The following is a 19351-nucleotide window of genomic DNA, read 5'->3' as shown; positions in this document are numbered from 1 at the left end:
CTCTCTGGGCTCTAGTAAGCTTCTGTAATCTCAAGGCAGAGGTGGCATGAGAGGAAGAGTCTGGCACAGGAAAGCGTTAGAAGGTGCTGCAGTGCAAAGGATGACAGGTGGGAGGCTCACCTGGGTGGAATCTCTCTCGGCATGACTGTCATTGATGGGCTAATACTCTGGGTGTCTTTCAGGGCTTAGTTTGAATCAGAGTTTAGCCCTTTGAACAGAGGAATCCCAGAATCTGTGATATATAAGATATGTGGCGGGCAGAAATCAGCCAAATACTTGTGCTAGTGCAATAGGATTCCCTCCCCCCTGTGCAATCCCCAAATCTGATCCAGAGGGTTGAGGGAACCCCCAGAACAGATTTAGGGGCTGTGCAAAGGGGAGGAGAGGGAGAAAGCCTCTCCTTCTGCAAGGATAATCCCTTGCTCTTCGGCGCTGAATACAACTCAATGAGTTTATCTGAGCCCGGGGAGCATTTCCTTCACATCAGTCTTTCTTGCTGATGTTGAAAAGTAGGATTGTTGCTCTAATCCTAAACCATCTCACCTGGGAGTAAAGGTAAAGGGACCCCTGGCCATTAGGTCCAGTCGCGGGCAACTCTGGGGTTGCAGCGCTCATCTCGCGTTATTGGCCGAGGGAGCCGGCGTATAGCTTCCAGGTCATGTGGCCAGCATGACAAAGCTGCTTCTGGCGAACCAGAGCAGCACACAGACACTCTGTTTACCTTCCCGCCAGAGCGGTTCCTATTTATCTACTTGCACTTTGACATGCTTTTGAACTGCTAGGTTGGCAGGAGCAGGGACCGAGCAATGGGAGCTCACCCCGTCGCGGGGATTTGAACCGCCGACCTTCTGATCGGCAAGCCCTAGGCTCTGTGGCTCCATTGAATTCAATAGGATTTGCTTCTGAGTAGACAAAGTAGTGTTAGTTAGATATGCTTAGTTAATTAATTGATTTGTTCTATGTAAATGGGGAAATAAAAAAAATTCTAAAAGGGGAAAAGCATCCTTAAAAAGAAATATGTTTATGAGCATTTCTGCATATTGCAAGTCCCATATTAGAAGAGCTTTTCAAGCATGTGGCTGAGACAACAGAGGAGGAATGCATCTTCTTTATTTTAAAAATAATTAACCTTCATTATTTTAAAATGATTAACTTTTTTTAAAAAAGTGTGATTAATCATGGAGTCCTTTTTTAGCCTATCAAAAATATGTTTTAATCCATCAGCCTGGTGAATTAATTGGCCAAGCATTGCAGCCTAACTGGCAACCAACTCCTTTCCTATCCTCTCCATTTTTTGGAGGGAGTTTTATATTCCATACTTTACACCTCTAGGAGGAAATCCTCTTTTATTCTGCTTGGGGAGACAAGAGTCTGACTTGGTTCTGCACATTTTACAGTAGAGACGTAGTATGCACAGGCGATTATGGCTTGTTGCTGTTTTTGTGTTTTTTTCTTTTAAAAAACATTTTTACTGAAGTTTTAAATAATACATACAAACAAGAATGCAAAAAATATTGTGAACCCCCAGCAAACAGGAGGCAAATGGTCATAAACAGTATATAATAAGACAAAATAAAGAAAAACAAGATATATATTTTCTCTGGTCTTTCCACAGAGTTGAGGGTGTTGCACATGCTCTATAAACTGCTCATAGATCACAACTGAAGCAAAGATTTTTTTCCACCATCTGTTCCACAGAATCTAATAATCTGTTGGCACCTTTTTGAACTCTGCTTGTCCCACGGAGAAATTAAGAAAATTAAACCATGCACTAAAATAAAATTTTGTGTGTGTGTGTGTGTGTGTGAAATATCTATTATTCTGTGTCCAGGGCAGCTGTCTTCCAGCTCCATCTGGTATGCCAGCTGAGACCCTGCCTACCTGTGCTCTGTCTAGCCAGAGTGGTACATGCTCTGGTTATCTCCCACTTGGACTACAGCAATGCGCTCTGCATGGGGCTACCCTTGAAGGTGACCCAGAAACTACAACTAATCCAGAATGCGGCTGCCAGATTGATGACTGGGAGCAGCCACCGGGCCACATAACACTGGTCCTGAAAGACCTACATTGGCTCCCAGTACATTTCTGAGCACAATTCAAAGTGTTGATGCTGACCTTTAAAGCCCTAAATGGCCTCAACCATGTATACCTAAAGGAGCGTCTCCACCCCAGTCGCCCAGCCCAGACACTGGGGTCCAGCTCTGAGGGCCTTCTGGCGGTTCCCTCATTGCAAAAAGTGAAACTAAAGGCAGAGGGCCTTCTCAGTAGTTACGCCCGCCCTGTGGAACGATGTCAAGGAAATAAACAACAATCTGACTTTTAGAAGACACCTGAAGGCAGCCCTGTATAGGGAATTTTCTCAGCAGGTTGTATTCCGGACATGTTTGTTCTTTTCCTTCAGGTGGCTACGAATGCTTGATTCCAGCCCAGAGGAGCCGCTGTGAAAACCAGCTGAAGCGCCGACCGGGCCGTGGCAAAGGAAGGAGCCAGCGGTCTGTGGGACGCATCCGCCGCGAGGAGCCCCCTGTTGGTCTCTGTGAGATCCATTTTCTGCCCATGGTAGTGGGGGCACAGGACCCCAAACACTTGCAAAGGTTGAACTGCGTGGGTAAGTACCAGGATTGGATGGGCAGTGGGGGGCGGGGTTACAGGATCAGGATTGTAAACCACAAAGGAGACTCCCCCACTTTCAGAATTTAGGAAGTCCAAAGGTTGGTACGTGAGCAGTGGAGGAAGAAGGGATGCAGCAGGTAGATGACACAGTCTGACACAGTGGTTAGATTTCCGGGTTAGGACCTGGGAGACCGAGGTTCAAATCCCCACTCAGCCTTGCAGCTCATAGGGTGATCTTGGGCCAGTCACTGCCTGTCAGCCTAACCTACCTGGTTGTGAAGACAAAATGGGAAGGGAAGAACAATGTGCACCATCTATCTATCTATCTATCTATCTATCTATCTCTCTCTCTCTCTCTCTCTCTCTCTCTCTCTCTCTCTCTCTCTCTCTCTCTCTCTATCTATCTATCTATCTATCTATCTATCTATCATCTATCATCTATCATCTATCATCTATCATCTATCATCTATCTATCTATCTATCATCTATCTATCTATCTATCTATCTATCTATCTATCTATCTAATCTATCTACGAAGTTTAAGTTTCTGTGCTCCATGGGCCTGAGATTCTCTCCCCTCCTGCCGTCCTGCTACACTTCCTTTTCTTTCCCAGATCTCCGTGGATACAGCCCCTGCCCAGAGCCCCTGCCCCTTGCGAGCTCCAGCTCCACAGCCGCTTACTGCGAACTCAACAAGAACACGCGGCGATGCCACCGGCAGCAGCTTCCGCTGTACAAGTCTTGCCGCATGTACCAGACATGTGACCACGCTGTGCTGATTGTAGGTGAGAAGTGGTGCCTGGGGGCTGTGAGGAGCTGCTGGTTCTGGGAATCTGAAGCCATCAGCAGTGTGAGGTGAACTTTTTCCTAGGGTAACAGTTAGGGCCAGAGGCAGCAGCTTGTGAGGGCGATTGCGGGAGGGGGCGACATTGTGTGTGAGAGAGCATCGCGCCTCCCTCCCTAAACTGGCAGAAGCTTCCTGGGCTTTGGGAAGGAGGCGCCAGGCTTTAATAATCAAATTTAGCAGGGACATTTAGGGGACTAGCATAGTCCCCCTGTCCACTGACCGCACACCACTGCAAGCCATTGCATTTGGCCAGCGGATGGATGAGGGTGAATCTGACTGGAGGCTCAGCCTTGTGCTGAGTCAGCCCATTGGTCCACTTAGCTGAGTATTGGCCACTCTGATTGGCAGCGGCTCTCCAGGCTTCAGGCAGCGGACATGCCCAACCCTACCTGGGGACGCCAGGGATTGAACCCGGGTCTTTCTGTGTGCAAGTACAGTCATACCTCGGTTTAAGTTTGCTTCTGTTTGAGTACTTTTAGTTTAAGTACTCTGCGGACCCATCTGGAACGGACTAATCCACTTTCCATTACTTTCAATGGGAAAGTTCGCTTCAGGTTAAGTACGCTTCAGTTTTAAGTACTCCACGGACCATCTGGAACGGATTAATCCACTTTACATTACTTTCAATGGGAAAGTTCGCTTCAGGTTAAGTACGCTTCAGGTTAAGTACAGACTTCTGGAACCAATTGTGTACTAAAACTGAGGTACCACTGTACTTGCTCTGCCACTGAGCAACGGCTTTGTTCTAGTGGGCATGAGCTTAAGGGGCCCCCTTTCTCCTTGAAGAACAGTGTTAGTGCTACTATGCCCCTTGCAACCAGCTTCAGCCTCTCCTCCACCATTTTTTCCTGGATTGCTTACTGTGCTTCTCCCCCAGGTGGCTGGCAGGAGCAGGTCACCTACCCCCGCCATGCGCAGAACCTGCTGCTCTTCTACCAGATGCTTCGACGGAACGGCTTCCGCCAAGAGCACATCAAGGCCTTCTTCGCGAGCGAGGGGCAGGCCTCAGGTACCAGCACGATAGAGAGCTAGCTGTCGGCTGCAATGGTGCGACAGGGCTCTTGGTTTCCTTAGGGGGGTCACTTTTCAGTGCCCATAGGTAGGGCTGGGCGATAATCTGGTTTTCAATATTGTGATATATCACCAGCTAAATATTGTGATAGACTGATATATCACAATGTCTAAAATAAGGAATAAGGAGGAGATAAGGAGGGGTTCCTGGTTTTCCAATATCACGATTTTTGCATAATATGTGTGTGTGTGTGTGTGGACACACACACACACACACACACACACACGTGTGATTCACAATATATTGCCGGGTCATTTATTTTGAAACAGTTATCACAATATGGCCAGAAACCGGTTTTGGATGATCTATCAATATATCCCCCCAGCCCTACTCAGGGGTGTCTGTCTGCACTGAGCTGCTCTTCAGAGGCAAGACTCTGTTCCTGGCACTTCCTTCTCCCTGCCACCAAGGTTCTGCAGGGGGGGGGGTGTATTGCATTTCAGAGTGTCATCCTACTTGTCCATCCCTCTTGAGAAAATGCTGGGTGTGAATGCATAAGTAATCTAGCCCTGGTGAAATCTAGCCTTTGGGTTACATGTCCCTGCAAAAATTACATGCCTGCACAGCATGGACCAAACCACCTGTGGGGCATTTTGTAGAGTGGGCTAATGAGGGAGCCTAGCAAATATTCCCATGCTGCTCCCAACTCTGGCCCCTTCCCAAGTGGGCAGGATGTGGTGGCAGGGAGCAAGTGGCGGTAGGAGGAATGAGGATGCCACAGGGAAGGTGTTCCCAAACTGTAGTCAAGCTTCTTTCAGGTGGTTCGCATTAAATACTCAATTGTATTTTCATGCTTCTTCATTTTTCTTTCCTTGCATTTTATTACATTACAATTTGAAACGACAGAACGCAATAAAACGCAACATATAAGAAGGACTTGGAATACAGCTTGAAAAATCAGGCAGCATCTAGCATGGTGTTTTCCAATTGGTACAACAGGCAGAAAAAACATTAAGTGGTGTGCCAAGACCGATCGTTTTTGGGTGGTTTGTGGGGGGAACCGCTGCTTTGGTGTATGAGACTGGAGCGGGTTGGAGACAGACCTTTGGGATATGGGATTAGCAGATCCCTCTCTCCCTCTTCTTTTCCGGACAGTGACTGTGGAGATGGGCGACGTGCACCCAGCCACCGAGAAGCTGGCTATTCGCTCCCACCTGGCCCTGGTCTGCAGGAGCCTCCACTGTGCCGACTCGCTGGTGCTCTACCTCAACAGCCCAGCAGCCAGCGATGGCACCATGCTGCTGTGGGATGCCAACCGTAATGGCATTGTAAGTGGGGGGGGGGTCAGGGCTGGAAGCGAGGGAGAGGCTGTCTAGGAGGAGCAGAGCAGCACTTGCCCATGGAGCCGCCAACATTGGCTGTCCCAGGCACTTGTCTCAATACTCCCTTTACGAAACATCACAAGCCATTTCTGTATTGATTGATTGATTGATTGATTGAATTTATATACCACCCTATACCTGGAGGTCTCAGGGCAGTTCACAGAAAAGATCACAATATATAAAATCAAAATAAGTACAATAACCCAATAACACCTCCCCCAAAAGAGCCACATTTCAAAAGGGTATAGGAGACAAAATGAACCCGCTGTTTTCTTTTTTTGAGGATTTTTTAAAAAATTGCCAAGCCAAGCTGATCTATCATTGTTCAGGTATGATGGGAATGGTCCCTTTTTTTAGCCCTTTAGCTTTAGCTATGATAGGAGGAAGGTTCTATCCCATCCTCTATTGATACCAACCCTCTCCTACTGGAATTTTGCATGTGTAGCCAAAACCCTCCAGAGCTTAAGGGTGGATGGGGTGTGCATTATCGGAGGATGGTGGGGTGGCATGATGGAACCAGGTATGACATCACTGAAGGAGGAGAGGAGAAGGGTATGTCCCTCCCTCCCTCCCTCTCACCCCTCCTCTGGTGCACAATCTCTATATGTGAGTTAACGTGTGGGGGGGCACAAGAAATACAGTACCGCACAAGTTACAAAGTGGTGCTGCTTATTTCACAGCAGGGATATCATCTCTTGGGACACATCTCTTGCCAATTTATTGGGGGGGGGGTAACCCACCAGGTAAGTTAGGCAGAGGAAGAGAGAGATCAGAGGGAGAAATACATCGAGGAAATGGTCTAAATTACTCCCCATGAGCAGTGCTATTAAACATACGTATTATTTTGTCAAGGAGTCTGTGGCTCTGCCCAGGAATTGTCTCCAGGTGAATTGAGACAGCCATAGAAATCCAATAGGAAACCCGTCATGGTGTTCTTCACTGCTCCTCACTTTTTAAAAGTTAGAATTTTAAATCCGTGACAACAGCCACAGGCCACCTGCCCAGTGTTCAGCCAAAGTGCAGATGAATGTTGCTTGTTGGGAAAAGCTACAGGTTGGTTCAGAATAAAGCAAGCAGCAGCAGCAGCAGGTTAACTTACAAGTAAAACCACTTGGAGGTTTTACAGCAGTCAAGTGGTATATATATCTTGTTAAATGAATGAATCCTACTTCATCATGATACATCCAAAAAAGGACCTTGGCTATTGATGCTAATGTAAACTGCCTAGCCGAGCAGGGAATGGGGACGCTAACGATATAAAGGAGACTGTCACTCATGCATTTATCACAATAGGGTAAGCCATGATCAATTGCTGGCAGGGAGCAGTGAAGTAGGGGTGCCAAGTAAACCCAACTGGGGCAGGAAAATGCGGAGCGGCTGCCCAAGATGCTTGTGCACACATACAAAGCGGCACCAGCCCTTCTCAAAGGGCTGCGTTTGGCCATTTGCCACGTTTCCTTTGGGGTTTCCTAGGCTGGAAATGGAAAGTGAAGTGAGCCACTCTTGCAGAGGGGTGGAGGAGGTCATCCCACCTGTCCAGGCATGTCCTGGGAAGCCCGACTGGAGGAAGGAGAGATGCTGACAGAACTGCAGGTGGAGGCTGCAGCCCTCTCCTCTCCTCTGTTCCCTTCAAAGGGCCATCCAGCTCTTTCATGTGTGCCTGCAGGGAGAAAACAACACCGGCCTTTGCAGTGGGTGCTCGCCCTGTCTTGCTCTTTCCCATTTAATCCGCTCCTTTTAACTCCCAGGCAATGGAATCCCCTTGATCTCCCAACTGTAGAGCGGGGAGGGGTGTGCGTGTGTGTCTGTGACCAAGGGGCAGGTGCGGATGAGCTGTCCTTTCCCTGCAACAGGCAGATCCTAAGGAGCGGTACCCCATCTCGGAGCTGCTAGCAGACTTGGAGAGCTGCAACGCTCGCCGGGTTCTCCTCTTCCTTGACCAGAGCTATCCGGGGCCACTGACGAAGAAGCTGCGGGCATCTCGGCGACATCCCAACGTGGTGCTCATACGTAGCACCGCCACTGCCACCACTACCACCAGCGGTGGGTCGGCGTTTGCCGAGTTCTGGGCCGGACTGCAGCCTGACCAGTGCCTCCTCCAGCATTTATTGCCGGTAAGTGCCATGGAAGGAAGGTGGGCCGTGAATGTTCGGAGTCCAAGACTTGGTGTTTGCAGAGCATAGGACAGACATAGGCAACCTTGGCTCTCGCCTGCTGTCAGATCCTTTCAACTGGAGACACCGGGTTTTGAACCTGGTACCTTCTGCATGCATATGCTCTGCCACCAATTGATGGTCCCTCAAGAGATGCCAAGGATGCATTCGTTTGTTCTGGACAGAATACCAGGAGGCTCAAAATAGTGACTAGGAAGCCCAAGTCCTCACATTGCTTTCTGGCAGGTGGCACTAGCAACAGGTGTCTCTCCAGTTCAAAGTGGCCGCTTCTAGTGGCAGCATCACTAACTGGGTGGCAGCACTCCCTGGGCTCTACTCCCAGTTCCAGGGGAGGGGAGCGGGGAGTAGGGACATTGGTGCTTGGAAAATTGACATAGATGAAAACTGGCCTGTGCTGTGCAGCAAGTTCAGGGAACATCACAGCTCCTGGTAAGGCCAAGTAGGGTTGCCAGACTCAATAGAGGACAGGACTTCTGTGCCTTTAATTGCGCTGCTCTCTTTTGAGTCTGGAAACCTTAAAGAGAAACCAGCAGACCCTTTGTTTAATTTCCAAGCAAAGGGTCTGCTGGTTTCTCTTTGTTTCCAGACTCAAAAGAGAGCAGGGCAATTAAAGTCACAGAAGTCCTGTCCTCTATTGAGTCTGGCAACCCTAAGGCCAGGCATCCCCAAACTTTGGCCCTCCAGATGTTTTGGACTACAATTCCCATCATCCCTGACCACTGGTCCTGTTAGCTAGGGATTATGGGAGTTGTAGGCCAAAACATCTGGAGGGCTGCCATTTGGGGATGCCTGCCGAAGGCCAAGCCATCTTATGCACCATCTTGCAACCAATTTGGTTTCTCCTCTGTGTGTAGGGAAAGAGTAGGGAATCAATTGGGCAGCACGACAGACTGAGAACTAAATGCTTAGGTGTAGAGGCAACAATGCTGTAAACTAGAACTTGGCAAATGGCCAGAGCCAACCTTTGCTCATATAACTGACACACAGGCCATCTGTGATGACAATTAGAGAATGACACCTGAAGTTTGTGGAAGCTAGCTTGCACTAAAGGAGTCTTTTGATGTGCAATATGGCACCTTTGGAAAGAAAAACGTGTATTTTGTTACATCCCACCCAATTAGTTTTACTGCTCAAAAGCAGACCGTTGCCATTAAAAGGAAAAGGATAAAAGGTGTGTACATTCAAGGTAGTTTGAACTGATTTTTTTAATCAAGTACAATGGATCCAGACAGGGCCATCTCAAGCAGGTCGGGCGCCCTGGTGCTGAGATCGCTCCGGCGCCCCCGCCCCACGGCTTCCGCATGGCTTTGCCGGCCCGGCGCCCCGCGCCGCCGGGACTACACCTAGAGCCGAGTCTGGATCCAGGCTAAATTGGTTAATTCCAACTGATGGCACAGGGTTGGATGCAACAAACTAAAGGAAGTCACTTGAAACTTATCATTTTTTAGAGCATGTGGAAGCCAGCCAGGCAGCCTTACCGTGTTTCTCCAAAAATAAGACACCGTTTTATATTTATTTTTCCTCAAAAAGACACATGGTGGCTTATTTTCAGGGGATGTCTTTTTTTTATTTATTAAGGATGGTACAGTTTAACCTACAAGGTTAAACTGCCTATCGGAGAAACATGGTAATTCAGTTTGCTTTACCGGCCATCCTTACAGGCCGATTGTATAAGATACTGAGATAATGTACCTGAAACACTGATGCATTGGAAGCGCTATATAAGCATTGATGCTGATGACGGACTGAGTTGTGGCCCAGAGCAACCTTAAGTGAAGCAATTTCTCTCGTTCCTTGCAGGTGGGTCCGTGGTCTGCAGTCTTCGGCTCGGGTACCCCAGCCCAGCTGCTCAATGTCTCATTAGCAGGGGCGCCCTGCCACTCTGTGCCACCCCTGGGGGAAGAGGAGCGCCAGCGCCGCTACCAAGGCTGCCAGAACCTTCCCACCATGTTGTGGTACCAGAGCAGGCACCAGCAGCTGCAACAGGACGATGACTGAGCCTCAGCGGGGTGCTGCCCTGGGACTTTCCTCAAGATTGGAGCCCCATTGACCCTTCCCCCACCCCCCATGAGGTTTTCTTGGCTCCAGAGGACGTGGGTGGCGTTAGCGATAGCTAACAGACAGGTTTGTTGCTGTGCAAACTGCCACACAGGACCCTCAAAAGCCTCTTCTGGGAGCCACAGCTAAAAGGAGAAGCCAGGTACACACACATATAAATATATATAGCCAATCCTATTCTGGCATCTTCAGATATGGCCAAGCATGCGGACGGAAGCAGTAGGGTGACAATCATTGCTAGACTAGTAAGTCAGAGCCCCACAGAAGTATGGGAAGAGCAAGTGGGGAACAGCAGCTGCCCTAATGCAGACACTGTGCTGCACAAACACGCACACACACCCCGGAAATATGGCAGTTTCCTCCCCGCCCCCTTTCACTTGGGAGCTAAAGTTGAAGAACTCTTGCATGCAAACCCTAAAGCACCTTCTGCTGAGAGAGATTGTGGGAATGGGGAATGTGCTGTAAAACAACCAGCCCCTTGAATAAAAGGGCCACTGTTCTTGGCTTCCTCCTTCAGTTGCTGTTTTAACTTGTTGTGGTGCCTTCTTGGGAGTTAGAAGCAGTAAGGCGACGAACTCATGTCTGACGCTGCAAAGATAAAGCTGAAGCTGATCAGAACTAGGGATTGGCTCCTTTTCCCCTGTGTCTGTTACTCTCTCCAGCACCAGGCCCATGGATAGTTCTGTCTAAAGATCGAGGGGCAGAATTCCCAGAGTCTTGGCCAGGGCTACCATCGCTTGCCCACACAACCCAAGACTGCCTGGAGCTGAATAGCTCCACAGTAGGAACCATTTAGGTCCTTCTGAAAGTGGCCTCCATAGAGCCACCAAACAGAAAAGCAGCTACCTGGGCTGGGTAGGAGATGGGAGAGGCGTTTCTTATTATTTTTCTGTGCCCTGCTCCTCCTTTCTACCTTGTCTCCGTGACTCCAGGTCCCCTCTTGTTTTTCCACGTCCTTGTAGTCAAGGGATCCAAGTAAACCGGACGCATTTTGATACTTAACACAGCATGAGAAGCACTTTCTCTCTGTGCTCTCCGTTCTGAGGAAGTGAGAAGGGTCTCCATCCCATCTGCCAGCCAGCCAAAACCCTTTTGAGATAGGGAACCTGTTGTTGTCAGCATGACTCCCAAGTTCCCAGCATGGACCAATAAGGATGGTGGGAGTTGTAGTCTGCCAACATCTGGGGTTCATTACCCTAAGCATTTTCGAATCCTTCTCCCCCGCAGACAAAACTAAAAACGGGATCCATGGATCTGAAAACACTTTTTTGACTTTATGAAAATTAAAACGGGACACCTCAAAATCAGAACTTACAAAAACACACACACAGCCATTCTGCAGGCTTCTCCCTCTGTGGTTGTATACAAAGTGCTGGCAAACGTTCATGCATGCCCCCCACCTCCACACCCCATTCATCTTTGCAAGGGAAGACATTTTGCTGGGGAGAACGGTGGGGCAAGGCAGCCCTGGTCCCTGCCTCCCCCCCCCACCCCTTTCACAATTCCCTGATAATACACCTGGATCACCAAGCAACAGCTTTCCCAGGAACGCTGGCAGTAGCTTGGAGAATATACTCTGAAGTTGCTCTAGCACTATGTGCAGGTCCTGCTCATGAAGAACTGCATGCTGGGAACTGTACGCAGCCTGTAGTCTTCCTCCAGTTTGGTCTCCATGGCCTCACTGCTAACTTAGTGGATCTGCTGTGTGCTCTGGGTGTCTGAGCATTCCCCCCTTTATGCCATACAGAGGAGGTTCACAAATCTAACAGCAGAGGTGGCAGCTGCTGCCTTTTTGGCTTCGAAGCCACATCCTTGTAGGATTTGCTGTTGTCACTGTCAGCTGCTCAGTAGTTCTCATTTCTTGGATGATTCTTCTTCTTCTTCCTCCTCCTCCTCCTCCTCTTCTTCTTCTTCCCCCTCCTCTTCCTCCCCTTCCTCCCCCTCCTCTTCTTCCCCCTCCTCTTCTTCCCCCTCCTCTGTCTCCCCCTCCTCTGTCTTTTCCTTGCTTCCTGCTTTGGTCGAAGCACTGGCCTTGCTTTCTGCAGTTGACTCAACACTGGTCTTGCTCTCCACCTCCGTGTCACTTCCTTGTTGCAGCCACATGTCAGAGTAGAGGCCACCTTTGTCCACTAGCTCTTCGTGCCTGTTAAAGGGGCAGAGAGAGTTAATTTCACAAGGCTCCATGCCAGGTGCACCCCCTTCATCCCTCAGAAGCATCCACACACCCATTATTTGCTCGCCTTCGTAGGGGATCCTTTTGAAGATACACAGCCCAACCCTGTGGCTGTTCTGCTTGTAAAACTCTGATGGCCTTAAAGGGCTTGCAATTTGCATAATTTATACACATTGCAAAAATAAAAATAAAAAAATCCATGGATGGGTTGCCAGTTATAAATCTTATTTATAATTTTTAGCTCTGGGCATGGCTAAGAGCTTACCTTCCTCGCTCCATCACTCGGCCCTCCTTGATAACTAGGATTTGATCAGCCTTGATCACCGTGGAAAGCCTGCAGAGAGCACAACCACCAAAAATGTTATCAAGAGGGCAGAATGCAGTAGTGATCCCTCCCCAGCTCAGGATTCTCAATATAACACACCACATGTTAGAGCTCCCTAGAGAGGGAAGAGGAGTCTGCCAGGAACTATTGATGCAAGTGAGGAACTAGTATTTAGGCTCTCCTCTTCCGAAGGCTGCAGCATCCCTCCTGCTGCTATTATGCTGAAGCCCTGAACAGAAAGCTCCTGTGGCAGGATGCTTCCCCATACCTGTGAGCTACGATGATGGTGGTGCGGTTCGCACACACTTTAGCCAGGGATGCCTGGATAGTCCTCTCAGTCTTGGTGTCCAGCGCTGACGTCGCCTGAAAGTGATCCCAGAGTGCATTACAATAGAATTAGGCAGTACTAAAACTGCTGCAATTATGAAACAGGTTCAAAATGTACCAGAACTTAAGTTGCAACTCAAGGCAAAGCAGTGGGTGGATGAGGGTCAGGGACTCTTGACACTGATTGCCAATGCGAAGCCACTGGCATATCTATGAGCATAATCCCATTCATGCCCACAACAAATATGAGAGCTGGTCTTTGCTTCGTTGCATCAGTGCGGGAGGACAAGAATGGCAGAGAAGATCCCTTGGGTCAGGTGAAATGGTAAAGAAGGCCTCCACGTAGCTGAATAGTATCGTGGCTGTGAATGGAGGTTCCCAGATTCAGGAAGGCTGAGTGCTACCCATTCTCCCAACCATTTCCAGGGTTTCAGCTCCAAGAAAGGAGAGCATATGAGGAAGGGGACAAAGGGCAGATGATGGCTAGCTTTAGGAACAAGGAAACAAGTGTGACCCACAACAAAACGTTGCAGCATGAAATGGGTAGTTCAGTCCATCCCTCCTCACCCAAACAGCCAGCATTTATTGTCACTGAGCATGTTTTGGGGTGCTTTGTTTTTGTTCCCTTACGGTTATCCCCCCCCCCTCCAAAAAAACCCTACTTGGTCTCCTCCAGGCATGCTGATACCTCCCCTCCTGTGCACTGGTGGCACAGTTCTAGCTACATAAGGAGAGCCAAACACCCATGAATTTCAGAAATAGATGGACCAGCAACATTATACTGGGAAGGCTTCTGATCAAGGCTCCTGTCACTTCATTCCAGTTCCCTTCCCCACCCACACCCCATTTTTCCAACCCCCCCAATGGTCAGTTAGCATTTTGTACTCACTTTGCATGCTCAGTCCTTAATTCAGTTATTTCTGGCATGCTCTCTCACCCTTCAGATTTTGTTTGTTTACTCCTAAATGATTTTCGTATTAATGCAAGCGGTGGGTCTCCTGAGCATGCCAAGTCCTCCCCCCTCTTTTGTGTGGGTGATAGCGTTTTGGCAAGGCAAGGACCAGCAATCGGAAAACCCAGATTGCTCTGTGTGAGTTTGATTATTTGCCTTCTTCACCTCATCAAAGAAGAGGATCTGGGGGTTCTTCAAGATGGTGCGGGCAATAGCGACTCGCTGCTTCTCCCCTCCACTCAGCTTCAGACCTCGCTCACCAACCTGTGTATCATAACCTGCCAGGTAGAAGTGGACAAAGAAAAATCAAATGCTGTGGAATAGAGAGTGACTACCTGTGACTTCTGCTGCTCAGGCACTGTGAGTGCCTTGGTTCTTTTGGCCACTTACAGCATCTTGCTACACCTCCCAGGTCTACTGCCAAGGGAGATTTGAAATGGACACTTTTAGCGAACCCAAAGTCTACTGGCTGGGGCACTTTAAAACAGGAAGGGATGGGACAAACTCTGAATGTCTAGTTTCGGAAGCCAATCCTGATTGCTCTCATTGCCCAAAGGTCCTTCCAGGGCCATCTCAGGCAGGTCGGGCGCCCTGGCGCTGAGGCGCGGAAATCGCTCCGGTGCCCCCACCCGCGCAGCGCGCAGCATGGCTTCCGCGTGGCTTTGCCGTGCAGCGCCCCCCTGCCGGCCCCGCGCCCCGCGCCACCGGGACTACACCTAGAGCCAGGCCTGGGTCCTTCTATCAACTGCTCTTACAGGGTTTCTGCTAGGGTGGGAGTCTGGACTGCCACAGACTTTGCTCATGTTAACTGAAGACCTTAAAAAGCTTTTAGAAAACATTGAATAGGATTCCACTAAGTTGTGTGTGTTGGATGACGTCCACTCATGCAACAGAACTTCCTCCCCTCTCCTCATGCTGCCTCCCCCCAAAATCTGCTCTGGAGAGTTGGGGGAATCCCTGTGATGGGTTCAGTGTGTGTATGAAGGACCAGGAGTGTGTGGGGCTGGGGGAGAAGGAAAAGTCCCATTGTGGGAAGTGAGCTCATTCCTTGTGCACATGGCCCACTGAATTCGACCCATTGAGATGAGCAGAGTCTGTAAGGGAGACTCTGAAAGGGAGAGAGTAAGAGCCAGGGACAGGTCCTTTCGGATCAGATAAGAACACAGAAAGTTGCCGAATGAGGAAGTAGATTGTGGGTCCCTCTAGCTCAGCACTTCCCACACCTGCCTTCCCCAGTCTGGTGCCTCTTGCCCTCCCTGGCCATTGGCACTCACTGGCTGCTGGGTCTCAGATCGGAGCCTCTCTGTCTCATCCCTGCCTGGAGAGGCCAAGTGATGAAACCCGGGGCCTTTTGCATGCAAGGCATGTGCTGCACCAGTGAGCTGCAGCAGAAGAGGAGGCATCTCGATAGAAGCATCCTGGGTTTCACAGCATCCTGCAGGGTAGATTACGAGCTTGATGGCACAGCAAGTGTAAGCCAAAGGTGGCAAGCGGCCCCTTACCATCGGGGAAGGTGAGGATGCGTTCATGGATATTAGCCGTGATCGCTGCCTCGATCACCTCGTCGTTGGTGGCATCGATGCGTCCATACCGAATGTTGTTGCGAATGGTATCGTTAAAGAGGACAGTGTCCTGAGGCACCACACCAATGTGGGAGCGCAGAGAAGCCTGCTTGGCCTGTGGGGAAAGGGAAATGGGTGGGTTGAAGTGGGGGCAGAGAGAAGGGAAAGGAAGATGACATCGCCCAGCTAGGAATAGCGTACACCCACACACCCTCCCCAAAGCAGTGTGGTGTTGTCACAGCCTTATGGAGTTTAGCTTGAGGCATCTGCGGGGTGGGTCTTGTCACTATGAACAACCATGATAGCACACCCTGAAGTGGGGGCAATTTCCCAGATTAGACAGCAGCCACCACCCAACCCAATGCCCTCTTTTATGGTCCATTCTTGATGAGATTGCTTCTGCTCATACATGATCTTGCTCTCCACAACACCTGCAAACATTTCAGGGCTTCAGTTCCCATTGGTGCATGCCCTGTAGTTTCCTGCTGAAATCATGTAACTTTTCAAACTCTTCATTATCTGGGTTGTTGTCCTTTGTCCTGCTTTCATTGTGCCGTAGCGCAAGAGTTGCCCGTCCTGACGGCAACGGGGGAAGCATTGCAGAACAATGAATAAATGGTGTGTGTACAGTCCAGTCCGGAGTAAATCTACTGCTAATATGCTATAGCGACATGTTGCAGAATACACCCGTAAAAGGAGACACCAGTCTAGAGGGCCCAGTAACACAAATCCCAGGGTAGAACTTGGAGAAAGATTATTATTTGGGCAGCCTGGCCATTCTCTGGACATTAGAATTGTAAGCCTTTCAATGCAAGACACATTCTGTGATTAATCTCAGTTGAGCTGAGCAACATCTATACCCTACAGAGCTCCATGTCAGTGTCTTTCCTCACTATAGGAGATGCGGAGAAAGGCAGATGGTGGCAAATGAGAGTCATGCTGTCGTATTTTAATCCAAAGAGCTGAAGGCACATTGAATGAGCAAATCACCACTCGCTCTTCTGTTGCTTTTGGTAAACATGTTTTGCTATTTTTGGGAAATTAGGTGGAGGTTTGTGGGGGGAGAATGGTTTGATCAGAGGGAGAAAAGATGTGTGTGCACACACACAACACGGGAAGGGGTGTATCTTTCAAGCTTCCCGCCATACTCTTACACGCTTGTTTGCCGTGCCATCTACCCTGCATCTCAGCTTCCATTGCTTCCTAGAGATATTTTGCTCCAATATCCAGTGAAAATAAGAACCCTGCAGGATAGGTTTTTTTTAAAAAAATTAAAAACCCTAGTGGGGGAGGCTAGGGGAACCACACATTTCAAAAGAGCAGACAGCAAGCAGCTGGAGCACACATGAAAGGAGCAGCTGCCCTTCAATCCCCCCCCCAACCTCAGACCCTCATGAAATCCTGGCACCCAGATGGGGCATCTAGGACTCTTCCCCAGACATCCTATAGCAGTTCCCCCAGTGAGCCTGGGTGGCCAGAGGAGAGGTGGAGGCAGTTTGCAGCTGTGCCTTCCACCGCACAGCTCTTTCATCTGTCCCTAAATGGAATCACACGTCTCTGCTTTGCTGGGGGCAATCAGCATAAACCAGGAATTAAGCATCTGGGCTGGGGCAGGAAAAGTCCTGAGGAGCAGAAGGAGAAATGTATGTGCCTGAGTGAGTTAGTGTGTGTACGCAAGTGGAAGGTGGCAGACCCATTCAAGGGCTACTTTAGCCCTTTCGGCCAATGTGGGGGAACCTTTTAAGCTTGGGGGCCGAATGGCAATGGCGGGCAGGGCCAGAGACACAAGTGGGCCGAGCAACACATTTAAATGTTATCTTTGCACAATACTCTAGTTTTTCCACACACTCCCACACTCCCCTCTGTGTCGTCTATTCAGGCAACCAAGAAATATCTTCTCAGAAGTCGAAGGACATATTCCAGTCAGGCAAAAACACTCATGGAGGGTGCAAAGTGAAAGACAGTGAAGGATATGGCCTGAGGAGAAGGGTTGTTGCCTGGGGAGACTTCTGAGGGCCAAACAGAGAAGTGCACAGGGCTAGATTTCGCCCCCCGGGCCTGAGGTTCCCCTTCCTTGTTTTAAGCGGAATAACATGATTCCAAGGATGCTAGCTGCTTGTTCCTTTGGATGACACCTCCTTCCACCCGTCATGCCAAGAGCCTTGTCTCCATTCCATGCTGGAGGACTCTGGCACCTCACTAATGAAGCCTTTGGGAGGATTTCAACATTGCATTCTTCCACTCATTTCAACTGTGCAAGCATTGCAACTTGCCAGATGGAACTATTCTCCAACCCCTCCCGCCCACTCTAATGGGGGTGCTCCTGACCACCCTCCAAAGCTAATTCCAGGGGGCAGGGTGGGGTGGGGGCGAGGAGAGGAGAGGGGAGGGGAGGGGAGGGGAGGAGAGGGAAAGAAGTCTTTGTGCAGGTCTTCCACTGAGGGGGCTGGTTAGGTGAATCTAACCTCTCCTATCGCCACAACATAATGGCCTCGTTACCTTGGAGATATCCTGCCCATCAATTCGGATGCAGCCTCCCCACACGTCATAGAAGCGGAAGAGCAGGCGAATGATGGTGCTCTTTCCTGAGCCAGAGGGTCCCACCTGGGCAGAGAGAGGGGGGCGAGGAAGGGTCAATATGGGTACAGCCAGTGGGAGGAACGAGTAAGCAGGAAGAAGCGCTGGGGGCCCCCTTCCGTGGGACCTGCCACTGCTCCCGCTGCAGCAGAGGCAAAAGAGGACAAAGGAAACATGAGGGAACGCTGTTAATTCTAGGCAGAACTCTCTCCTTACCAGTGCAAGGGTCTGCCCAGGCATCACTGTGAAGGAAACATCACGCAGGACTTCCCTCCTGTGAGGAAAGTGAACAAAAAGCATCTCCAACATTCTGATGAGGCCCACCACATCTTCCTTCATCCTTTGAGCATCCACTCCTCCCCCACCCCCACCCCCCCGTTACCTACCGTACCACAATCTCTTTACTATCTTCTCCACCCCCTACTTTCCTGACTCACCACCCACCCACCCAACTCTCTGGACCTTCCCCCTTACCCTTCCACATAGCCAAAATAGACATTTTCAAATTCCACGCGTCCTGCCAGAAAACGAAGGTCTGCAGCACCTGGTACGTCCTTCACCTACAGGTAAACAAATCTGTGACATCATGCATGGTCTTGGGCCTAACTAGGCAAGCCATGTGTGCGGAAGCACAGGAGCTCCTGAAGAGGGGGGGGGAGTGTAGGGTCAGTGGGTAGAGGATGTGGTTTGCATGCAGGAGCTTATGCCAAAAATCCCCCTCCCCGCAAATATTACAAGCAGTCAGAGAAACAGACTCCCTGAGAGGACATGGCTATCATAGCAACACTCTGAAGGCATGAGCCCTGTAGATTAATGCCAAGCTATGTGAAGAGCAATTGCCCTTTGTTTTCCAAGCACACAGTGGCCTTTGAATTTCGGTGCTTGAGCACAACAGGGATTCAGCATCACTATTCCCATTTCTGTCTTATCACCCAGTCCAGACAGTGAACAATCAGAGAGAAGTCACTTCCAAAAAAGCCCCTTAAGTTGCTGAAGGGAAAGGAAGAGGTATCTAAGAGAGCATAGGCTAGCAGCTATTCACAGCAGCATAGATGTGGCCTGAACTCACTTCCTCCTCCTCGCTGAAGAGCTCAAACATGTTCTCCATGTCAACAAATGAGCTTTGGATCATTCTGAAAAAGAAAAAGACTCCATTGGACCACCCAGGGCCAGGTAGTGTGGGTGCTGCTTAAGGTACTAAAAAGCACCCGGAGGCACGGGCGCATGGCACAAATGTAAATAACATTTCATATGCTAATATATATTTATTTAAGCTGCCTCTGAGCAAATTTAAATGACTGGGCATTTCACCAGGACTGCACTTTGTAAGTGCCCCCAGTTGTGTTTTT

At 49.5% G+C, this 19351-nt stretch overlaps 2 protein-coding genes across 3 annotated transcripts in view; one reads left to right on the top strand and one right to left on the bottom strand.

Moving 5' to 3' along the window:
• Positions 1 to 2406: 2406 nt before the first annotated feature.
• On the top strand, positions 2407 to 10629 carry LOC118090808 (uncharacterized). The gene is made up of 6 exons (XM_035127040.2): positions 2407 to 2608; positions 3228 to 3398; positions 4338 to 4469; positions 5628 to 5800; positions 7708 to 7968; positions 9829 to 10629. Exons 1-6 carry the CDS (start codon positions 2557 to 2559, stop codon positions 10024 to 10026), a joined length of 987 nt encoding a protein of 328 aa, XP_034982931.1. The 5' UTR covers positions 2407 to 2556; the 3' UTR covers positions 10027 to 10629.
• A 712-nt stretch (positions 10630 to 11341) lies between these two features.
• ABCB6 (ATP binding cassette subfamily B member 6 (Langereis blood group)) overlaps positions 11342 to 19351 on the bottom strand; it is a 28289-nt gene continuing 20279 nt past the window's right edge. For both annotated transcript variants that reach the window (XM_035126995.2, XM_035127005.2), the window contains exons 12-20: positions 19072 to 19135; positions 18477 to 18562; positions 18219 to 18276; positions 17925 to 18029; positions 15366 to 15540; positions 14029 to 14141; positions 12853 to 12947; positions 12525 to 12593; positions 11342 to 12229 (exon numbers count right to left, since the gene is read on the bottom strand). In XM_035126995.2, coding sequence (XP_034982886.1) covers positions 11941 to 12229; positions 12525 to 12593; positions 12853 to 12947; positions 14029 to 14141; positions 15366 to 15540; positions 17925 to 18029; positions 18219 to 18276; positions 18477 to 18562; positions 19072 to 19135 — 1054 coding nt within the window. In that variant the 3' untranslated portion in view covers positions 11342 to 11940. The remainder of the gene's footprint in view (positions 12230 to 12524; positions 12594 to 12852; positions 12948 to 14028; positions 14142 to 15365; positions 15541 to 17924; positions 18030 to 18218; positions 18277 to 18476; positions 18563 to 19071; positions 19136 to 19351) is intronic.

Source organism: Zootoca vivipara, chromosome 1 (genome assembly GCF_963506605.1).
Source record: "Zootoca vivipara chromosome 1, rZooViv1.1, whole genome shotgun sequence".
In the NCBI taxonomy this organism is placed as follows: Eukaryota; Metazoa; Chordata; class Lepidosauria; order Squamata; family Lacertidae; genus Zootoca; species Zootoca vivipara.
Note: the sequence above shows the minus strand (reverse complement) of the source record. Positions and strands in the feature narration are given on the sequence as shown.